General features: G+C 53.4%; 9 protein-coding genes across 9 annotated transcripts; 5 read left to right on the top strand and 4 right to left on the bottom strand.

Annotated features, from left to right (window-relative positions):
* Positions 1–1,428: 1,428 nt before the first annotated feature.
* Positions 1,429–2,961, top strand: BO82DRAFT_432850 (DUF1593 domain-containing protein; the record flags this gene model as incomplete). The annotated part of the gene is made up of 1 exon (XM_025640825.1): positions 1,429–2,961. The coding sequence occupies one exon, from the start codon at positions 1,429–1,431 to the stop codon at positions 2,863–2,865; it is 1,437 nt and encodes a 478-aa protein (XP_025491142.1). The 3' UTR covers positions 2,866–2,961.
* Positions 2,962–3,327: 366 nt separating this feature from the next.
* BO82DRAFT_383958 (GFA family protein) lies at positions 3,328–3,989 on the top strand. Its single transcript, XM_025638064.1, has 2 exons — positions 3,328–3,505; positions 3,574–3,989. Exons 1-2 carry the CDS (start codon positions 3,386–3,388, stop codon positions 3,967–3,969), a joined length of 516 nt encoding a protein of 171 aa, XP_025491141.1. The 5' UTR covers positions 3,328–3,385; the 3' UTR covers positions 3,970–3,989.
* A 705-nt stretch (positions 3,990–4,694) lies between these two features.
* BO82DRAFT_285116 (uncharacterized protein) lies at positions 4,695–6,166 on the top strand (the record flags this gene model as incomplete). Its single annotated transcript, XM_025631485.1, has 3 exons — positions 4,695–5,127; positions 5,193–5,940; positions 5,992–6,166. The coding sequence occupies 3 exons, from the start codon at positions 4,695–4,697 to the stop codon at positions 6,164–6,166; spliced, it is 1,356 nt and encodes a 451-aa protein (XP_025491140.1).
* Positions 6,167–6,482: 316 nt separating this feature from the next.
* BO82DRAFT_383956 (alpha/beta fold hydrolase) lies at positions 6,483–7,322 on the bottom strand (the record flags this gene model as incomplete). The annotated part of the gene is made up of 1 exon (XM_025638063.1): positions 6,483–7,322. Exon 1 carries the CDS (start codon positions 7,308–7,310, stop codon positions 6,483–6,485), a length of 828 nt encoding a protein of 275 aa, XP_025491139.1. The 5' UTR covers positions 7,311–7,322.
* A 272-nt stretch (positions 7,323–7,594) lies between these two features.
* Positions 7,595–8,578, top strand: BO82DRAFT_416468 (HpcH/HpaI aldolase family protein; the record flags this gene model as incomplete). Its single annotated transcript, XM_025639996.1, has 4 exons — positions 7,595–7,772; positions 7,822–7,973; positions 8,026–8,261; positions 8,316–8,578. Exons 1-4 carry the CDS (start codon positions 7,641–7,643, stop codon positions 8,576–8,578), a joined length of 783 nt encoding a protein of 260 aa, XP_025491138.1. The 5' UTR covers positions 7,595–7,640.
* Positions 8,579–8,927: 349 nt separating this feature from the next.
* Positions 8,928–10,533, bottom strand: BO82DRAFT_354933 (RraA family protein). The gene has a single exon (XM_025635316.1). It carries the CDS (start codon positions 10,409–10,411, stop codon positions 9,014–9,016), a length of 1,398 nt encoding a protein of 465 aa, XP_025491137.1. The 5' UTR covers positions 10,412–10,533; the 3' UTR covers positions 8,928–9,013.
* Positions 10,534–11,250: 717 nt separating this feature from the next.
* Positions 11,251–11,985, bottom strand: BO82DRAFT_402801 (enoyl-CoA hydratase/isomerase family protein; the record flags this gene model as incomplete). Its single annotated transcript, XM_025639345.1, has 1 exon — positions 11,251–11,985. The coding sequence occupies one exon, from the start codon at positions 11,983–11,985 to the stop codon at positions 11,251–11,253; it is 735 nt and encodes a 244-aa protein (XP_025491136.1).
* Positions 11,986–12,073: 88 nt separating this feature from the next.
* On the bottom strand, positions 12,074–15,086 carry BO82DRAFT_432845 (acetyl-CoA synthetase-like protein; the record flags this gene model as incomplete). Its single annotated transcript, XM_025640824.1, has 6 exons — positions 14,900–15,086; positions 14,505–14,715; positions 14,094–14,285; positions 13,999–14,038; positions 13,224–13,939; positions 12,074–12,624 (listed from the first exon to the last, which is right to left on the bottom strand). The coding sequence occupies exons 1-6, from the start codon at positions 14,990–14,992 to the stop codon at positions 12,074–12,076; spliced, it is 1,803 nt and encodes a 600-aa protein (XP_025491135.1). The 5' UTR covers positions 14,993–15,086.
* Positions 15,087–15,088: 2 nt separating this feature from the next.
* BO82DRAFT_402799 (ClpP/crotonase) lies at positions 15,089–16,322 on the top strand (the record flags this gene model as incomplete). The annotated part of the gene is made up of 5 exons (XM_025639344.1): positions 15,089–15,224; positions 15,321–15,447; positions 15,498–15,565; positions 15,744–16,059; positions 16,115–16,322. 5 exons carry the CDS (start codon positions 15,089–15,091, stop codon positions 16,320–16,322), a joined length of 855 nt encoding a protein of 284 aa, XP_025491134.1.
* Positions 16,323–17,032: the final 710 nt, after the last annotated feature.

Here is a 17,032-nt window from a genome sequence, read left to right as displayed (position 1 = left end):
TATGCCTCGATCCTGTCTTGGCGAAAGAGATAGTCTGTGTCTCCGTTTTCAGAAACTATGCACACACAGGTTTCGCGCGTGTGTTGATCTGAAATATACACTCTGTTGTTCATGTTAGACAGCTCAAACACGGAATAATGGCTCAATGTTACTGTTGGAACATGTTTGATTTCGTTATGATGCTAGCACTGCTTGTCTGAATCCACACCCACACCAGTTCCAGCGACCAATGTCTGTCTAGATCTGCAACAGCCCTCAGGACAGCCACACTGCCCGAACATGGAAGTTTGAAGACATCTCCCACACATCGCAGTTAGCAAGATTATGCTAATCAGTATGTGTGCGAGCACCCAGAGGTGGTCATGCGAAACTGGGCCACTAAACTTCCTTCCATCAGAGTCTCTTAGTTTGACCATGTAAACTGCTACAAGTATACAAAATCAGTTCGAATAAGTAGAGACAGATGAAAATCTATAGATAAGTGAAGACTTAGGACCTAGATATTGTTTGAAGGGTGTGATTCGGTTCAGGTATGGAGATGTCCTTGAAAAGACTTTTCCTGTTTCGAAAAGTATCTAGAAAGGCTGTGTTCACTTGAGAAGATATCTAGAAAATGATTTTTCTGCTTACTTCCGTACTGAGAAAGATACCTGGAAACTGAGGTCTTGCTTACTTGGTTATTTCAAAAAGTATTCAAGGTGGCCTTTTCGATCATAAGAATGCCTGGTGCTTACTTAGGGAGCTGCCTGGAGAGCCTGGAGGCCTTGTTTACTAAGTCAGGTGCTTGTGAAGGCCTTAGGTGCCTCGTGTCTACCTACTTAGGACAGGTGCTTGGTAGACTGGTTTACATTTGTTTGTATTGTAGTTTAGAATTTGGATACTCTAGATGATGGGCAACAGTCAGTATAGTGTTCCCAGATCGGAGAGAATACTCACTCTATGACTTGAGAAACATTGTAATTTTTGATAAAAATGCTAGAGTTGAAAGATAATTGTTCTACATGAGCACCTCTAGCACATACGTGGGCAAGGCCAAAGCGGCAATTCTAAGCCCCGTCCCTGAGTCAAACGGGGCAATCCAACCGCGCGGGTGAAAAACAAGTTTTCGGGCAAAATGGTCAGTCATAGCCACTCATTTCCTGATTTGGAGCCAGAGCACTGTTCCACATAGTCCTCCCCACAATACCGCATCTTCACTGCGGGGTACGGATCTCCACATTTCCTGAAGAGATTCCACGATGATGGCATCATATACGCTGAACACAAATATTTAAGCCTTGAACTTTTCCTACGGGAAAGGGATAGTAGATTTTCTTGAATTCATCACATTCAGAAATCAGAATGCAACTGTCTGTTCGCCGGCTACTTTCACTCGGCCTGCTGGCTACAGCGCTTCCTGCTACAGTATGCGGTGCCAACCGATCCTCAATGCTGCGAACCGTGGTGACCACCGACCTCGAGCAGGACGACTTGGCCTCCCTAATCCGATACCTCCTCTACACCAACGAGCTCGACACCCAAGCAATCATCTACAGCTCCAGCCGGTACCATTGGTCCGGTGACGGCAATGGAACCCAATTCTTCTTGCCCGGTCGTGAGTACAGCAGCCCGCAGTGGGCGTGGCGCTGGACCGGCACACGCACCCTACAGGACAAAGTCCTCCCTGCCTATGCTGAGATCTGGCCGAATTTGAACAACCATGATCCCTCCTACCCGACCCCCGATGAGCTCGCATCGCTGATCAAAATCGGCAACATCAACTTCGAAGGCGAGATGGAGCTTGACACCGAAGGGTCGGACCTCATCCGATCCCTGATTCTAGACGACGACCCACGTACGCTGTATTTGCAGGCTTGGGGTGGCACCAACACCATCGCCCGCGCACTGAAGTCGATCGAGGATGAATACTCGGGCGGGTCGCAGTGGAATGAGACTCGGGATGCGGTCGTTAACAAAACTGTTATCCTGGCCAGTGGGTTCCAGGACGAGACGTATGCGGATTACATCTCTCTCCACTGGCCGCAGATCCGCGTCGAGCAGCTGGAACCTGGATACACGACCTGGGGCTACAACTGCAACAAAGGCCAGGGTAACACACGCGGACGCTCCACTGGCGACAACCTGTACTTCACGGGGAAATGGATGAAAGCGCACATCCAGACAGGACCGCTCGGAAGGCTTTACCGCTCGTGGATCGATGGCCAGTCCATGGCCGGCGATGCCCAGGATACTTTCGGGAGCCCAGCCACTGCAAACCAATCTTCATTTTGTAAAGCCCTGGAGCCATACGACTTCTTGTCTGAGGGAGACAATGTGGTGTTTAATCCCTTGTTGACGACGGGTCTGCAGGACCCGGCAAACCCGAGTCTCGGCGGATGGGGCGGTCGCAGCTACCAGAATTCCACCTCTCCCAATCTGTGGGTCATGGTGTCGAGCGAGAAGAACAAGGCGGGCGACGAGGTTGACGACTACACCACCGACCGATGGGCCGGGGCGGTGCAGAACGACTTTGCGGCGCGCATGCAGTGGACCCTGACCCCAAAGTATAGCAGTGCCAACCACCCCCCGTCCGTGACGATTCTAAACGGAACGACAGTCGAGGCACAGGCCGGAACGACGGTTATCCTTGCCGGAAATGTGAGCGATCCCGATTCCAACAATGTCACCACTACTTGGTGGCAGTTTTTCGAGGAAGGCACTTACCCGGGCAATGTCACCGTGACGGACGTGGGAGATGATCGGGCGGAGGTGGAGATCCCAGCCGATGCGCAGACTGGCGAGACCGTCTCAATCATCTTCGAGGGGACGGATGACGGGCAGTTTCCACTGACTCGTTATGGGCGCGTTTTCATCGACGTTGTATAGCTAGTTTGTTTGTCATAGGTAAACGATGACAGTGATAATGCAACATACTTCTTATTGTCGAGTTGTCGAGCATGATCAGGTAGAAAAGGATGGAGGTTGTCTTTCATAACCGCGGGGGAGATGAAGAGAGGAGAGGAAGTAACCACGGTCGGCAAGGATGAAGCAGGAGCGGGGAGGATGTATTGCTTATCGGTTATCTCCTATCTCCGCCTCTTTGGCCCCTTCCCCGGTCTCATCTCAGCTCATCTGTGTAGACTGCTCAACCCCTCAATCAGGATGAAAAGCTGTCATCCGGTATAATATACTTTGATATAATGCTTAGAAATACAGTCAGGTGGTGAGCACTGTGTCTTGTCATGCGGCTCACCGCAGGTGAATGAAGGAGTTCTTGGTAATCCGTGCTGAGCTGCAGAATATATTAACCACGGGTAAAGCTGGGAAGTAATGCGAGCACATCCAGCAGCGATTCGAATTACTCACAGGCGATCATTTCCGAGATACAAATACATTGGAAGAATCAATGAGCGCACCAACTACTGACGAAGTCAAACCGCACCTCCCAATTGTCGGAAGCGATGGGTGGTCCACCGAGGACGAAGCAACCGCAACCTGCTTCTGCGGCGCCGTCCAATTGTCTTTTGTGAGCTTCCATTTCACTCTAATGTCTTCGCTAAACAAGAATCTACTGAACAAGGTCACAAACTGTAGCCAACGCATGGCCCTGGATTTGTGGTCTCCTTCATCTGCAACTGCACCGACTGCCATAAAATCACGGCCTCGATGCACTCGACCGGCTTCATTGTCCACGACACCCATCTGAAACACCTGCGCGGACAAACGGTCCTAAAGACATACACGCAGCCCAAATCCCCCGGAAGCGACACGACGGTGACCAACCACTTCTGTTCCACGTGCGGATCGCTCATGTATCGCGTCAGTGCGGCTTATCCGGGCATGAGTGCGTTACGGGTTGGGACGGTGGACGATTTCTCTTTGCATGAAACGAAGTTGCGGCCGACGGTGGAGTTGTTTACCAAAGACCGCGTGGCGTGGAAGCCTCCCACCGCTGGGGTGGAGCAGTTTGTGGCCGATGGGTTGCATTAGACAGAGTGGATGTACAGTACAGTAATCTATGCACAATATGGCACGTGGTGATAATTTCGACGGTTCTTATCAAAGTTCTTCAGGAAAACTCTGGAATGGCGGGCGGGATTTGGCTGACAGTTGGTCCGCCCGATTGGCTGGCCGCGCGGCGGACGCAGAGAATTCTCAAACTCCACCGCACTTTGGCGGGCAAAGAGTGGCAAGTCCACCCCGCGAGGCGAACTGGCGATCACCGACTAGTTCATCGAGGACGCTTCAGGAGACTACTGCTCGACATGATTAGCGTTGCATAGGTGGCATCAACTGCCGGTTGAATCATGTCAAGTCACTGCTGTAGGTTCGTCTGACAAGGGAGATGATCCTGCCCTCGTGCGGTTGCTTCACTGGCATTTGCCACGAGGGTTAGGGTTGGGGACTGGGAGATCAAGATTATCAGCAAACGATTAGCCAAGAGAAACGGAATGGAAGCGTCCAGCGTCTTGGCAACCCCATTACGCAGGGCGCGACACCAATCACGCAATTGACTCACCCGCTTCGTTAGGTAAAATAAAAATTTCTTTTATAGACCGACCACCTTGCCTTGCAGACTTTCTTTCCCTCTTGACATTTCTTGAAACTTTTTGCCTCTTGTGTGTCGTGTGTCGTGTACCTGTCTCAGAGTAGGAATGGCCTCAGCACCTGCCAACCACGAGGTGGACGCCCAGGAAGCGCCGCAAGCCGTCGACATGCCGCGCGTGTCTCGGTTCTCCAGGGTCAAGTCCATCTATCGCTCGATTCCTTTTCAGATTGCCATCGCTAGCGGTGTTTCCTTCACGGCGCCTGGTATGTGGGATGCCATGAACAACCTTGGCGCTGGTGGAGCTGCTGAGCCCTACGCTGTCTCGGCGGCCAACGCCCTGGTCTATGGATTGTTCGCCATCGTCTGTGTGGCCGCCGGTGCTATCAACAACCGCATCGGTCTGCGCTTCGGTTTGGTTCTGGGAGCTATCGGCTATCCCATCTATGGTGCTGGTCTCTACACCAACAACTATGCGCCCACCACCTGGTTCATGCTCTTTGGCAGTGCCCTGTGTGGTATCTCTGCCGGTTTCTTCTGGGCGGCCGAGGCGGCTATCATCATCGGCTATCCCAGTCCGGCGGACCGCGCTTTCTACCTGGGTAAGTCAATGCTCCCTCCGATGCCAGTGATATCTTGCGGCTGTGAAATACTAACAGCTCAACAGCTATCTGGCAAACTGCTAAAGCCGCTGGTCCGATTGTCGGTGGTGCCATCAGTCTGGGCCTTAACGCGCAGACCTCGTCCAAGGGCACCATCAGTGCCGGCACGTACATCGTGTTCATTGTGATCATGTGTCTGGGCTTCCCGATCGCGCTGTGCCTGAGCCCCGCGGAGAAGGTGCAGCGGAAGGACCGGACGTTGGTGGTGGTGCACAAGCAAGAGTCGTGGGCGGCCGAGTTCAAGGCGGCGGTGAGCCTGATTTGGACGCGGCGCGTGCTGTTGTTGCTCCCCGCCTTCTTCATCAGTTACTTCTACAACGCCTTCTCCAGCACGTGGTTGACCGATTACTTCACTGTCCGCTCCCGCGCCTTCTCCGCCTTCTTCACCAACTTCGCCGGTATCGCCTCCTCGTTCATGATAGCTGCTCTTCTCGATCGCCAGTCTATCCACATCAAGACCCGTGCCAAGATCGGTTTCCTGTCTATCATTACCATCCTCACTGGTACCTGGATCTGGGCCTGCATCTTGCAGAGCCAGTTCTACAACGCCCCGGAGGCCCCCACCTTTGACTGGTTCACCGGCGGGTTCGGCAAGTCCTACGCATTGGTCTTCTTCTGGCAGTTTGGCGGCCAGGCCTTCCAGCAGTTTTTGTACTGGCTGGTCGGTCAGTACAGCACCGATATCTCTTCTCTGTCCTACCATTGTGGAATCCTGCGCGGATTCGAGGCGCTGGGACAGACCGTTGCCTGGGCGTATGTCCCCTCCCCTTTTCTTCTGGAATAGACAGAAACTGACCAAAACAGTATGCAAACCGAAGGCAACGTCAACCACTTCGCCAGCATTGGTCTCAATTTCGGCGTCACCCTGCTGTGCGTCATCCCCACTTGGATTGTCCTGTCTGGCCTGGAACGCAGCCACGAGGTGCAGGTCACCATCGAGGATGTCCAGGCCAAGAACGCGGACGACTCCGAAGCCTAAAATGGCACCCCCATGGATTTTCAACAAAGTCCAACCCGATTATATAGTATTTAATATTTTAGCATGAGATACCCCTTTTTCAACAATCTGGCATCGTTTAGCGTGGAGTGATTTGTGGTGGATTCATGGAATGGAATTCAATTTTAACTTTACCACTATTTCATTTATATATCCTTGCTTCATGAGATCGTATTTTTTTGGTTTGGTGTTAGCTGAAGTCTTATGCAGGCAGCTGGGGATTTTACGTATTTTACCAATATGAGCTCTACGACATCGAATCAAGCTTGATGGAATACTGGTCTATAATATGTCTATATTATGCTACTGTGCTTTGACTATACTCCACTCCTTCCAAGAATGCAGCCATCCGCCGAAACATCTCCACCGGGTTGGAATACATGGGGAAATGCCCACTCTCCGGGATGAGCGCCAGCTCGACCCCCTCCTTCCCCAGCCGGGGCAAATACGACAAACCAGCGTTCTCCTCCCCAAACATGAACATCTTCGGACACGGCAACCCCAAGAATATATCTAGTAGACTGCCTGAGTCAGATAACTGGACCATCGACTCGAAGATCGCGCGCACCGCGCCGGCGCGCACCCTCGCGCGAATAGTGCTGGCGTACAAGGCACTGCCGTGGGAGTTGGCGGTCGCGGTGCGCGCGATGAATGCATCTAGGAAGGCTTCGGGGTCGTCGGCTGGGAAGAGGAAGATCTGTCGGCTCAGGAAGCAGTCTTCGGGGGCGAGGTTGCCTTTGATGTCGACGAAGCTTAAGACGCGGGTGGGGTGGTGATGGGCAAGGAGGAGGGCGGTAAGGCCGCCCATCGAGTGGCCCATCAAGTGGAAGTGCTCGATCTGGTAGTGTGCGAGCACCGCTTCGGCGGTGGCGACTAGGAAGGGGATGTCGGTCGCGGAGAGGTTCGTGCTGGTGGTGTGTCCGCAGCCTGGCGCGTCAAAGGCGAGGTAGCCATATTGTTGGAAGGCGGGTCGGATCGCCATGTCGGCGAGGTCTTCTTTGCAGGATCCGAAGCCGTGAAGGAAAAGGATGAGGGGTTTCCCGGGGATTAGGTTGTTGTGGATGGTGGCGATGTCGAGACGCACGCCTTGCACCTGGAGGGGGATTGTTTCGTATGTAAGTGGCATGGTGAGGGTGGGTTGTGAGAAGTGCAAGTATGTAGATTGCTGGGTTCCTTGCTGGCGAATGTAGAGCATTTATTGCCTGGCCCCAGATGCAAGGGCAATTAGGTTTCGGTCCGCTACATGCAGGGTCAATTGATGGGTTCGGCCAAAAGTCGTCTTGCCGACCTCGGCATTGCCGCCTATCGGGATCGGTGCATTTACCCGACCATGCTGAGATAACAATCATGGTTAATTCAATGTAAAGGTGCATTGGGTGTATTATTTCTTCCATTCCCCGACATTTGAATCGAAGCATTGAGATAGTTTGCTATTTCAGCAGCCTCTCTGTCAATCATGGCGACTTCACTCTCCAATCCGCAATTACGATTGCTCAATGCTCTCCGAGCCGGCGCGAAGCCGGTGATGACCTTCTTAGGGCTTCCGTCCTTCCGCACAGCACAGATCGTAGCTCAGACCGGTGTCGATGTCAGTCCCATAACCTTATTGACACGGGGCTCTCTACTGATAAACCTAGGGAATCATCATCGACTGTGAGCACGGTAACATTAGCGACGACGGCATGCACAGCGCAACGGCTGCCATCGCCGCCATGGGCGTCTCGCCGCTGGTCCGGCTCCGAATGACCCATCCGGACCTCATCAAACGAGCTCTCGATACAGGCGCGCAGTAAGCATCTAGCTCACCTTACCGGTGAGAGATGTGCTAATGCAATGCACAGTGGCATCGTCGTGCCCATGATCAACACCGCTGACGAAGCGCGGGCGGTTGTTGCGCATGCGAAGTTCCCGCCTCAGGGGCTTCGAGGGCAGGGGTCCGCATTTCCCGCGGTTGCCCACGGCATTGACCTGCCGACATATATCAAGACTGCGAATGACACGCTCATTACCTGCGTGCAGATCGAGACCAAGATGGGGGTGGAGAATGTGGATGCCATCTGTGCTGTGCCGGGCGTTGGTGAGTCCTTAGCCCAAGGCATCTTCTAGATAGTTTGTTGATTGCATGTTCAAGATATGATTTTCATCGGCCCTAATGACCTGGCGCTGTCGGTTTTGGGCTATGTTCCTGCTAAAGGTAATGAGCCCGAGTTTGTCGAGGCGATTGAGAAAATCGTGGCGGCGGCCAGGAGGCATGGTAAATGGGTTAGTCGATTGTCCAACAATGGGGCTTTATGCAAGGAGCATCTCCAGGTGTTCGATACGGTGGCGTTGAGCTATGATATTCGCGCCGTGCAGAACTGGTATATCAGTGAATTGCAGGTGGCGAGATCATGATCGCCAGAGGCTTGAGGAACGCCGCTACTTTGGATTGTAGACAGAAGAACTTCCTTTGTGTTGTTACTCATCGGGTTGTGTGATCTTTTTAGTGGGGGAAGTTCTGATATGTATACATGTTTTCTGAAAATACTCACAATTGTCAAGTTTCAACATGTAGCAATATTGTTGTTCACGGTCTCAATAAGAGAAAAAATAGTTCCTACCAGCCGGATTCTCAACATGGTGTAACTTTTGGAGAGCTAAAAAAAGCCCTGGTCCATCAGGTTTGAAGATCTGTAACACAGCTCGGTTATATGATGACTGTAATTTTTTCCAAGGATTTGGCTATCAAGTGGAAACAGAAATGATGGACTACGACCACAATACTTGTACTACATGCCGAGGGTTCAGGGAGAGAGGAAAAAGCAACTGCGCGACCTTCAATCATTTCCCTCACTCATCCTTTCCATGTCGCTGCAATGTATGGTAACCCAGCTTCTTTCGTGCCTCGGCGATGGTGGCACCGCCGGCAATCATCTCTCGAATTTCTTCCTCGCTCTTCTCAATCTTGCGTGCGACTTCGGCCACCTCACGCGCCCGAGCGCGGGGAACAATGACCACGCCGTTTGCATCGGCGACCACGATATCACGCGGGTTAACGCGGACCTTCCCGATACCGACGGACTCGTTCACGCCCCCGACCTGCACGCGGTCCTTGCCCGTTCGCATCCACCGACCAGCCGTGAAGAGCGGGTAATTATCGTTAATCGCACGGCTCACATCTCGACACACCCCGTCGATCACGGTTCCGGCAATGCCTCGCAGGCCGGCGTACTGTGTCATGATATCTCCCCAAACTGTACAGTCCGTGCGACCGCCGTTGTCAATGACGACAATATCCCCCTCGGCTACATCATCCACAAAGTCCCCCACACTACCGGGTGGATCGCTGGCAGGCACATACCGGACGGTGAAGGCCGGTCCAACAGTGACTTTGGTATAATTGGCAAGAGGCATGATTCCGAACGCCTGGCCCGGAAGGCCCAGTCTATCCAATGCATCTGACACCGCTGGTGTATCGGAGTCGGCGAACAAAGCCACAAGCTCTTTGTCTTCTGGGATGGCAGACTTCGGATTGTGCTTGGGTGGTACGGCCTCTGGTGCTGAATGCTGCTGCAGGGTTGGAGCGCTCTCACTCTGTTGAATAGCTTCGAACTGCGAATCGTGCATCACCTCCGAGACAGGGTGGCCGGCACGGACGGCCTCCACCATGCGGGCCTGGCGACGATCGATGCGTTCGGCCAGATTGACAATCTCGTCAATGCGCGCAGCTGGCACAAAGACCGTTCCGCAGCTGTCGGCAATCACATAATCATCTTGATGGACAGTAACCCCGCGTACCTGTAAGGCGGTCCCCGACGCCACCTGCACCAGCCGATTGCGGGCGCTAATCATCGTCACTCCCCGACCGTACACGGGGTAGCCCACGTCTCGGCTGCCGTCGATATCGCGACTCATGCCATCGATGATGGTTCCGCGGATGCGTTTCTGCTTGGAGGCGTTGGCGACAATGTCGCCCCAGCAGGATATGCCGTCAGTCCCGCCTGCGATGACCAGGACGCGGTCATCCGTGGCGACGGCGTCGATGACGGGGGTGAGCAGATGTGTGGTCGGCTTCGTGTCGGTCTTGGGGCCGACTTGGACGGTGCTGGCACGTCCAACAATCTTCGGACACTCCCAGAGGGGTCGCAGGCCATAGGTGGCCCCCTTGAGCTTGAGAAAGTCTAAGGCGTCGGAAATCGTGTTGCTGTCTAGCACTGCTAGGCGATCAAGAATGCTGGTTCCGCTCATTGTGTCGGCTGCGGGTGGGTTTAAGGTGGGTTCAAGAATCGCAGGAAGATGAAAGGCTAGAAACTGGGACTTGAAAGGATGCCAATGGGTCAGTTCAGGGCAACTCCTACATGAGGTGGAGGGGAAGGGTCTTATAGATGGCTCCTGAGTAGATTCGATGAGATGCGGCACTATCGGGGAATCGACAGTTGGCCGATGGGACGGACGGACGGTCGCCACAACGGGCGGATTCTGCTCCCGCCGATCGGAGCCTGCCTTAGCGCCCTTCTGATGACATCGCATCCCGCACAGGCAGTCGGGGCCTTCATCCGCCGATACCCTGGTGCATCGAGAAGTTTCACCCACCACGCTCGATGCTATGCATCTGAGCTCTCTGGCTCGTGCGACTCGCTTGTGCGCCTCAAGGCAGTAATTCCGAGGGCTCTACGGCCGGTTCCAGTGGCCAGAGATACGCGGTTCTGGCTCAGGAGATGCCCGCCACCAGAGGAGACGACGCTCTACACTGCTACACGTTGAACTTAACCGATGACACAAGAAAGATGGAAAAGAGAGGAGGAGAAGGTAAGAAGTAGTCACGCAAGAAAGGTAGCAACGGCTTTAACACCTGTCACATGCATGGCCAGGCATGGGGTCTGGGGGTAACTTGATTGATTACTCTGTGCCGCAATCCAGGGTGAAGTGAGATTAAGTTAATGAGCACATCCGCCTATATTTGCTCGGCAATCTATAATAGAACCCGGTAAGACATATGAAGTTTGAGCAAAGCAACAAGCATTTCGGAACGAACATCAGATGTCATACGTGATAAGTTCTTTGGCAAAGAGGTAGCTCATAGCAGGTCACAATTTCGCCCCGGGAGTGGTTTTCGTCTTTTGGGTATACGCATCCCAATCTACCGGCCGACCAGACTGGAACTCACGCAATTCAAGGGCACCATCGCCATCGGGTCGCATCATCTCATGGAAGAGTGCCTCGATCCCCGACGCCTGTTCGCCCTTGCCCGCGTGCTTCCAGGCGAGCCTGACCAACTCCTTCGACATGCGCGACGCATCGGGCGAGACGTGCCGCAGGCGCACCAGCAAGGCGTCCAGCTTCTTGTCCAGATCCCCGGGATTCTCTGCGACCTCGGCGTCGAGGCCCAGCGAATGCAGCTGGTCGTGCTTGACCGGGCGAGCCGAGAGCAAGGCCTCACGCGCGAAGGCGGTCCCCCACTCTCGGATGACATACTTGGAGATTGTCGCAGGACAAAGACCCATTCTGCCCTCGCTCAGGGTGCCCGTAGCGGCCTTGGTGCAGAGACGAAGATCACACGCGAACGCCAGTCCAACTCCCCCACCAAACGCTGGCCCATTCAGACACGCGATCGTCACCTTTGGGCACCGATCAATGACCTCGAACAGCTCCGTCAGCCTGGCGAACTGCGCCTCGCTGCTCCCCTTCTCTTGTGCAACCGGGGTACTCTTCCCCAGATCCATTCCCGTACAGAAGAACCGCCCCATGCCGGTGATAACAAGCCTCGACACCGCTGGATCCGAACTCGCGGTATCTATTACTGAATGCAGCTCCGTAATCATCGCAGCGGTCAACGCATTCCCATTCCGCGGACGGTTCAGCACGATCTTTAGATTACCCCCGCAGCGAAACAGCCGCAATCCCTCAGCGTCAAATAGCCAGAGTCCACCGTAAAGCCGTCAAGGGCGGCCGAGAGTCTGCAGGCGACTTGGCAGCAGTCTTACCCGCCAGCGCAACTCCAGCCCGACTCCCGTTTTCTCCGCCGGGTAGCTGCATCGCAATCCAGATCCCCGTATCGACCAACCGAGCCAGATCAACCCCCGTCTCGACCCCGGCTTTTTGAAACATATACACCACATCCTCAGTGGCAGCATTGCCCTTGGCTCCGGGCGCGAACGGACACCCGCCCAGCCCCGCGACGCAGCTATCGAAGACGCGGACGCCGCACGTATATGCTTCTCCTATGTTGGCCACCGCCTGGCCGTAGGTATCGTGGAAGTGGCCGGCCAAGGCACCGACGGGGATACCACCGGTGTCGGTGAGATGGTGAAGGAGACGGCGGACCTTTGCAGGGGATCCCACGTCGAGGGTGTCGCCCAGGCTGACCTCGTAGCACCCCGCTTGGAGGAGGGCTTGCACGTAGCGGAGCACCGCGTCGGGCGGGGTGGGTCCGTCGTAGGGATCGGACAAGATGTAGGAGACTTACTTAACACCATTATCAGCCTTGCTGACCTTTATCGAGGTGAGGTAGGTGGGGGCTCAACATACCCTCGCACAGCCAACCCATCTTGCACAGCCCGCCCAACCACCTTCCGCGCCCTTGCAAGGCCGACCTCCACCGAACAATTGATATTCGCCCGGCTGAACCCCTCCGTCGCGAGGACCGACTTCCACAATACGGACTGATGAGGAGGGCATGTTTTTTTAGTGCAGTGAGTATATTTCGGGCGATACTTTGCAGTCGGGTTGTTTTCTGCACTGTGCGTCTACGTATGCACACTGGATGGTCAGGGTATAAAATATGTGTGGACTGTTCGTCCCCGGACCGCTGGGTGTTTCCTACTCACGGACTGGCGGACCGAGGCGGTTGGGACGAGAAAGAGAGTATTGACATTGCTCACAAAAAACTACAATCTCGCTTAATTCTCCTCCTCCCTCACTCGCATCAGGCGATTCCCCAATTCACGCAGGAGCTGTTTCTGATGTTTCCCGCTGCCAGTCAGCTTGCATCCTCAAACAGCAGATACCACCACCTCGTCAACAAGACAAAAAAGCAAAAAGAAAGAAACAACAAACATACCCCGAATGATTAAATCCTTGATCCGTCCCGTGACCGCCACAAACCCCTCCCCATCCATAACCGCCTCGTCCCCGGTAAACATCCACAGCACCCCGGCCTCATCCCTCCGCATCACCTCCGCGGTCTTCTTGACGTTGCGCCAATACCCTTTCTGCCCTGCAAACCCCGCCGTGCACAGCTCCCCCCGCATCCCGCGCGCAACCACGCCTCCCTCCCAATCTACCACCTTTGCCGATGTGTGCGGCAGTACCTGTCCAACCGTATTAACCCCCTTGTCCATCTCATCGCTCAGGCGCGTCATAAACGTCACCGGGCTTGTCTCCGTCATCCCGTACGCGATCAGCACATTCGGGATTCTCATCTCTGTCCGGAGCCGGGTCATAAGCGTCGGCGAGACGGGGGAGCCGGAGGCGAGCGCGGTTCGTAGGGATACTGTCTTGGTGCCGGTATGGGTGAGGGTGTCGAGCAGGGCGAGGTACATCGTTGGCACGCCGAGGGTCACCGTTGCGCGTTCCGTGAGGAGTGCGTCCACGCATCTGGTCGCGGAGAAGCTTTGGGATGGGAAAATAATGGTGCTGCCGTGGATGAAGGAGGACATAAAGCCCAGGACGAGGCCGAAGCAGTGGAATAGGGGCGGCGGGCTAAGGATCTTATCCTGGGGGGTGAGGGCTAGGGCTTGGCCGACGAAGCGGGCGTTGTTGAGCAGGTTTCTTTTGCTTTTAGGGTTAGTTGGCATTCGAGGCAAGAGGGCGGGGGGGTAGAGAGGGGGGTTCACGTGTGCGGTAACATGGCGGCTTTGGGGGAACCGGTTGTTCCTTCGCTATCTGTGAGTACAATATAATATGTGAGACGCAAGGGAATAAGGATTACCGGAGGTGAATTGGAGATTCAAGACTTCTTCTGGGGAGACGGTGCGTGCGATAGCGGCTTGTTCGGCTGGCTTGGGGTGGGTGTTGCGTGTGAAGGCGTCGTAGGGTTGAAGGTCGCTGTCCGTTTGGCTGGAGATCCCGTCTCCGATGAGCACGATCCGACGGAGCTCCGGGAGCTTTGGATTCGATGATTCTTCGCTTCAAAGTGCCTGAATGTGGTCTGAAAGGGCTCTCTTGCTGATGCTCGCGCTGATGAAGACGAGTTTGCATGCTGGGAGATGTCAATCATAGCCTGGACTGGGCGAGATCGTGAGAGGGAAGGGCGTACAGCTCAGGTGCACTGCGCTAGTCAACTCCCCTGGGGCATAGGTATTGTTCAATACTACTACAGGACACCCAATGCGACCACTACCAAGAAAGACTTCGATGTATTGGTAACAGTTGCCCGCCATGATGCCCACGCAGTCCCCTGGACGCAACCCCATGTTGAGCATCGCCTGGGCAAGCACCCGGCTTCTCTCCCCAAGTTGGCGGTAGCTGAGCCGGACAGACTGCCACGGTACAACTACCGCCACCTTAGAGCCGTATTCAGCTTCTTGCAGGTCGATGAGCTCGCCCAGCGTCTTGTGTCAGAGGGCAGGCTCGGTCGGGCCGTGGACTATGGCGGGAGGGGAAGTCATCGTTGGATGTGTCTAGGACGTGAATAGCTGAGGTGGAAAATCAGAGAGATCCCTCAAGAAATATCCTTTATTCAGTTGTGACACTATATATTTCGCAAGATTCACAGGTTGTCCGCGATCCCCTCACTCTGCCTCCATTGATGGGTTGCGGACCTGCCCGCGGGACCACCCGAAGCCATCGTTCCGAAGGGCAGATCAATCCTCCCCACAGCATAGTCATCTTGATTATTTTATTTGCCCCACGCCGACCTTATACTTGTACAGCACTGTTCACTTAGACTGCTTTCCTCAGGACATAGCTTTATCAGAAACCCTCATGGCGACTCAATTCTCCTTCCCACCCCTCCCATTCCAAATCGACCTCAACCACTCGCAATATCGGGCCAACCAGGAAACATGGAAGACCGTCCTAGACAGGTTTGAGAGGGCTTTGCAGCAGGTTGCTGCCGAAGGTAACAATGCGTCTCTAGCACGGCATCAAACACGGGGGCAATTATTACGTCGGTGTGGATCATCCTCGCAGTGACATCAAGCTGACATTTCAGCAGCCCGCAATTTCATTGCCCTCTTATTGGACCAGGACTCGCCCATTTTGGAGATCGGGGCCTTCGCCGGCTATAGGAACCCCAATTCAACGCCATGTGCCAATCTGATCGCGGGGATTGGGAATGTCAGGTACGCCTACTAGTTAGCCATTCCTTTCACCACTGATACTAACTGCATAGTGGCCAACCATGTCTGCTCATGTCACATATCCCGACCCAGAGCGGTGGGGCCTGGAACGAGATGACAGGTTTGTCAACGCATTCAACCTGCAGAAACCATACTAACCATCCATTCCAGTACTCAAAACAAACCGAATCCTGGAAATCGCCTTCAAGAATGATTTGCCACTGATTTCACTGGTACAATCGGTACGCCCCCAAGTACCTTTCTTACAAGAAGCCAAATTGCTGATTGCCTCATTCCAGGCCGGTGTCTTCCTCCCGCAACAATTCCGAGTCTTTCCTTTCACAAAGGCGGCCAATTATTCCGGGATCTCACCGTGCGGACCAAACATGGCAAATCCTCCTGCGCGCTCGTCTTTGGCTCCTCGACTGCCGGGGGAGCCTATCACCCCGCGCTCTCCGATCACACTGTCTTCGTCGAGAACCAAGGGCAGGCGTTTCTGGCAGGACCGCCGCTGGTGAGGATGGCGACTGGGGAGGTGATCGGAGCGGAGGAGCTGGGCGGGGCGAGGGTACATGCCACCAAGACTGGGCTGGCGGATCAGATCGCGGCAGATGAGTATGTGTGACGTTCCATGCCTATTGAGTAAAATCGGTTAATCCACCGGTTGCAGGCTGGACGCTATCCGCAAAGCCCGAGAGTGGGTGGCTACCCTGCACATCCCATCACCCAAGGCACCCATCGACACCATCGAGCCCTTACCCCCAAGATACCCCGTCCACGACCTCCCGAGTCTTGTGAACCCCGATATCCGAAAGTCTTTTGAAATGCGCGAGGTCCTGCTGCGGTTGATCGACGACTCGCGACTGCTAGCTTTTTAAAGCCATATCTTATTTATAAATTTAAAAATAACCTAATTTAAATAGCTAATTAAAAATAAAACAATAAGTTATTAAGATATTCCAGCCAGCTCTGCTATTTTTACCACCCAGCCAGCCAGTATCTACAAACCAGCCTGCACCTTGACAATTTTTTATATAAAAAAAATTTATAAAACAGAGGTTTTAATAGTACTATTATAAATACATAAAGTGTTTATTTTAAGAAAGTTATGAAAACTCTGTAAGCCCTTCTAATTTTTCTAGTTAATATTATAAAAAAATGTATATAAAAAAAAGCCCTAAGATAATAGCTAAATAATAGTTAAATAAAAGTGTCATGGGTAATCCCCGAGGGTATGGTGAACCACCAACGGCTTGCCCACGTATCCCTGACGGAGGAGTCGTGACGTCAACGATTAAAAACCCCCTCCAGTATTTAACTCCTAGAATCTTGCTATACCTTCAGGATAGCAAGGATTAGTCTTGAAAACAATAGACTGCTACTATTCTATACCTAACTGACCCATTTTTCCCTTAACAAAAAGAATTATAAAATTATCTAAAACAGCAGTAGTTTTATAAAATTAGATAAATTATTAATAGTATCTGAAGATATAATACTACAACTTTAGCTATTACAAAGGATATTTATGTACTACACTATTTCACCCTTTAACCCTTATACTGCTAATTCTACTATGGGTATACAA

Source organism: Aspergillus uvarum, assembly GCF_003184745.1.
Source record: "Aspergillus uvarum CBS 121591 unplaced genomic scaffold BO82scaffold_32, whole genome shotgun sequence".
Lineage (NCBI taxonomy): Eukaryota > Fungi > Ascomycota > Eurotiomycetes > Eurotiales > Aspergillaceae > Aspergillus > Aspergillus uvarum.
The sequence above is the reverse complement of the archived record's forward strand: the minus strand, read 5'-3'. Positions and strand labels throughout refer to the sequence as shown.

Bases quoted from the DNA above. Each gene is read 5' to 3' on its own strand.
- BO82DRAFT_383958 (XM_025638064.1), top strand. From the start codon at position 3,386: ATGAGCGCACCAACTACTGACGAAGTCAAACCGCACCTCCCAATTGTC. The intron at 3,506-3,573 runs GTGAGCTTCCAT...CACAAACTGTAG, and splicing joins GCGCCGTCCAATTGTCTTTT to CCAACGCATGGCCCTGGATT.
- BO82DRAFT_354933 (XM_025635316.1), bottom strand. From the start codon at position 10,411: ATGAGCGGAACCAGCATTCTTGATCGCCTAGCAGTGCTAGACAGCAAC.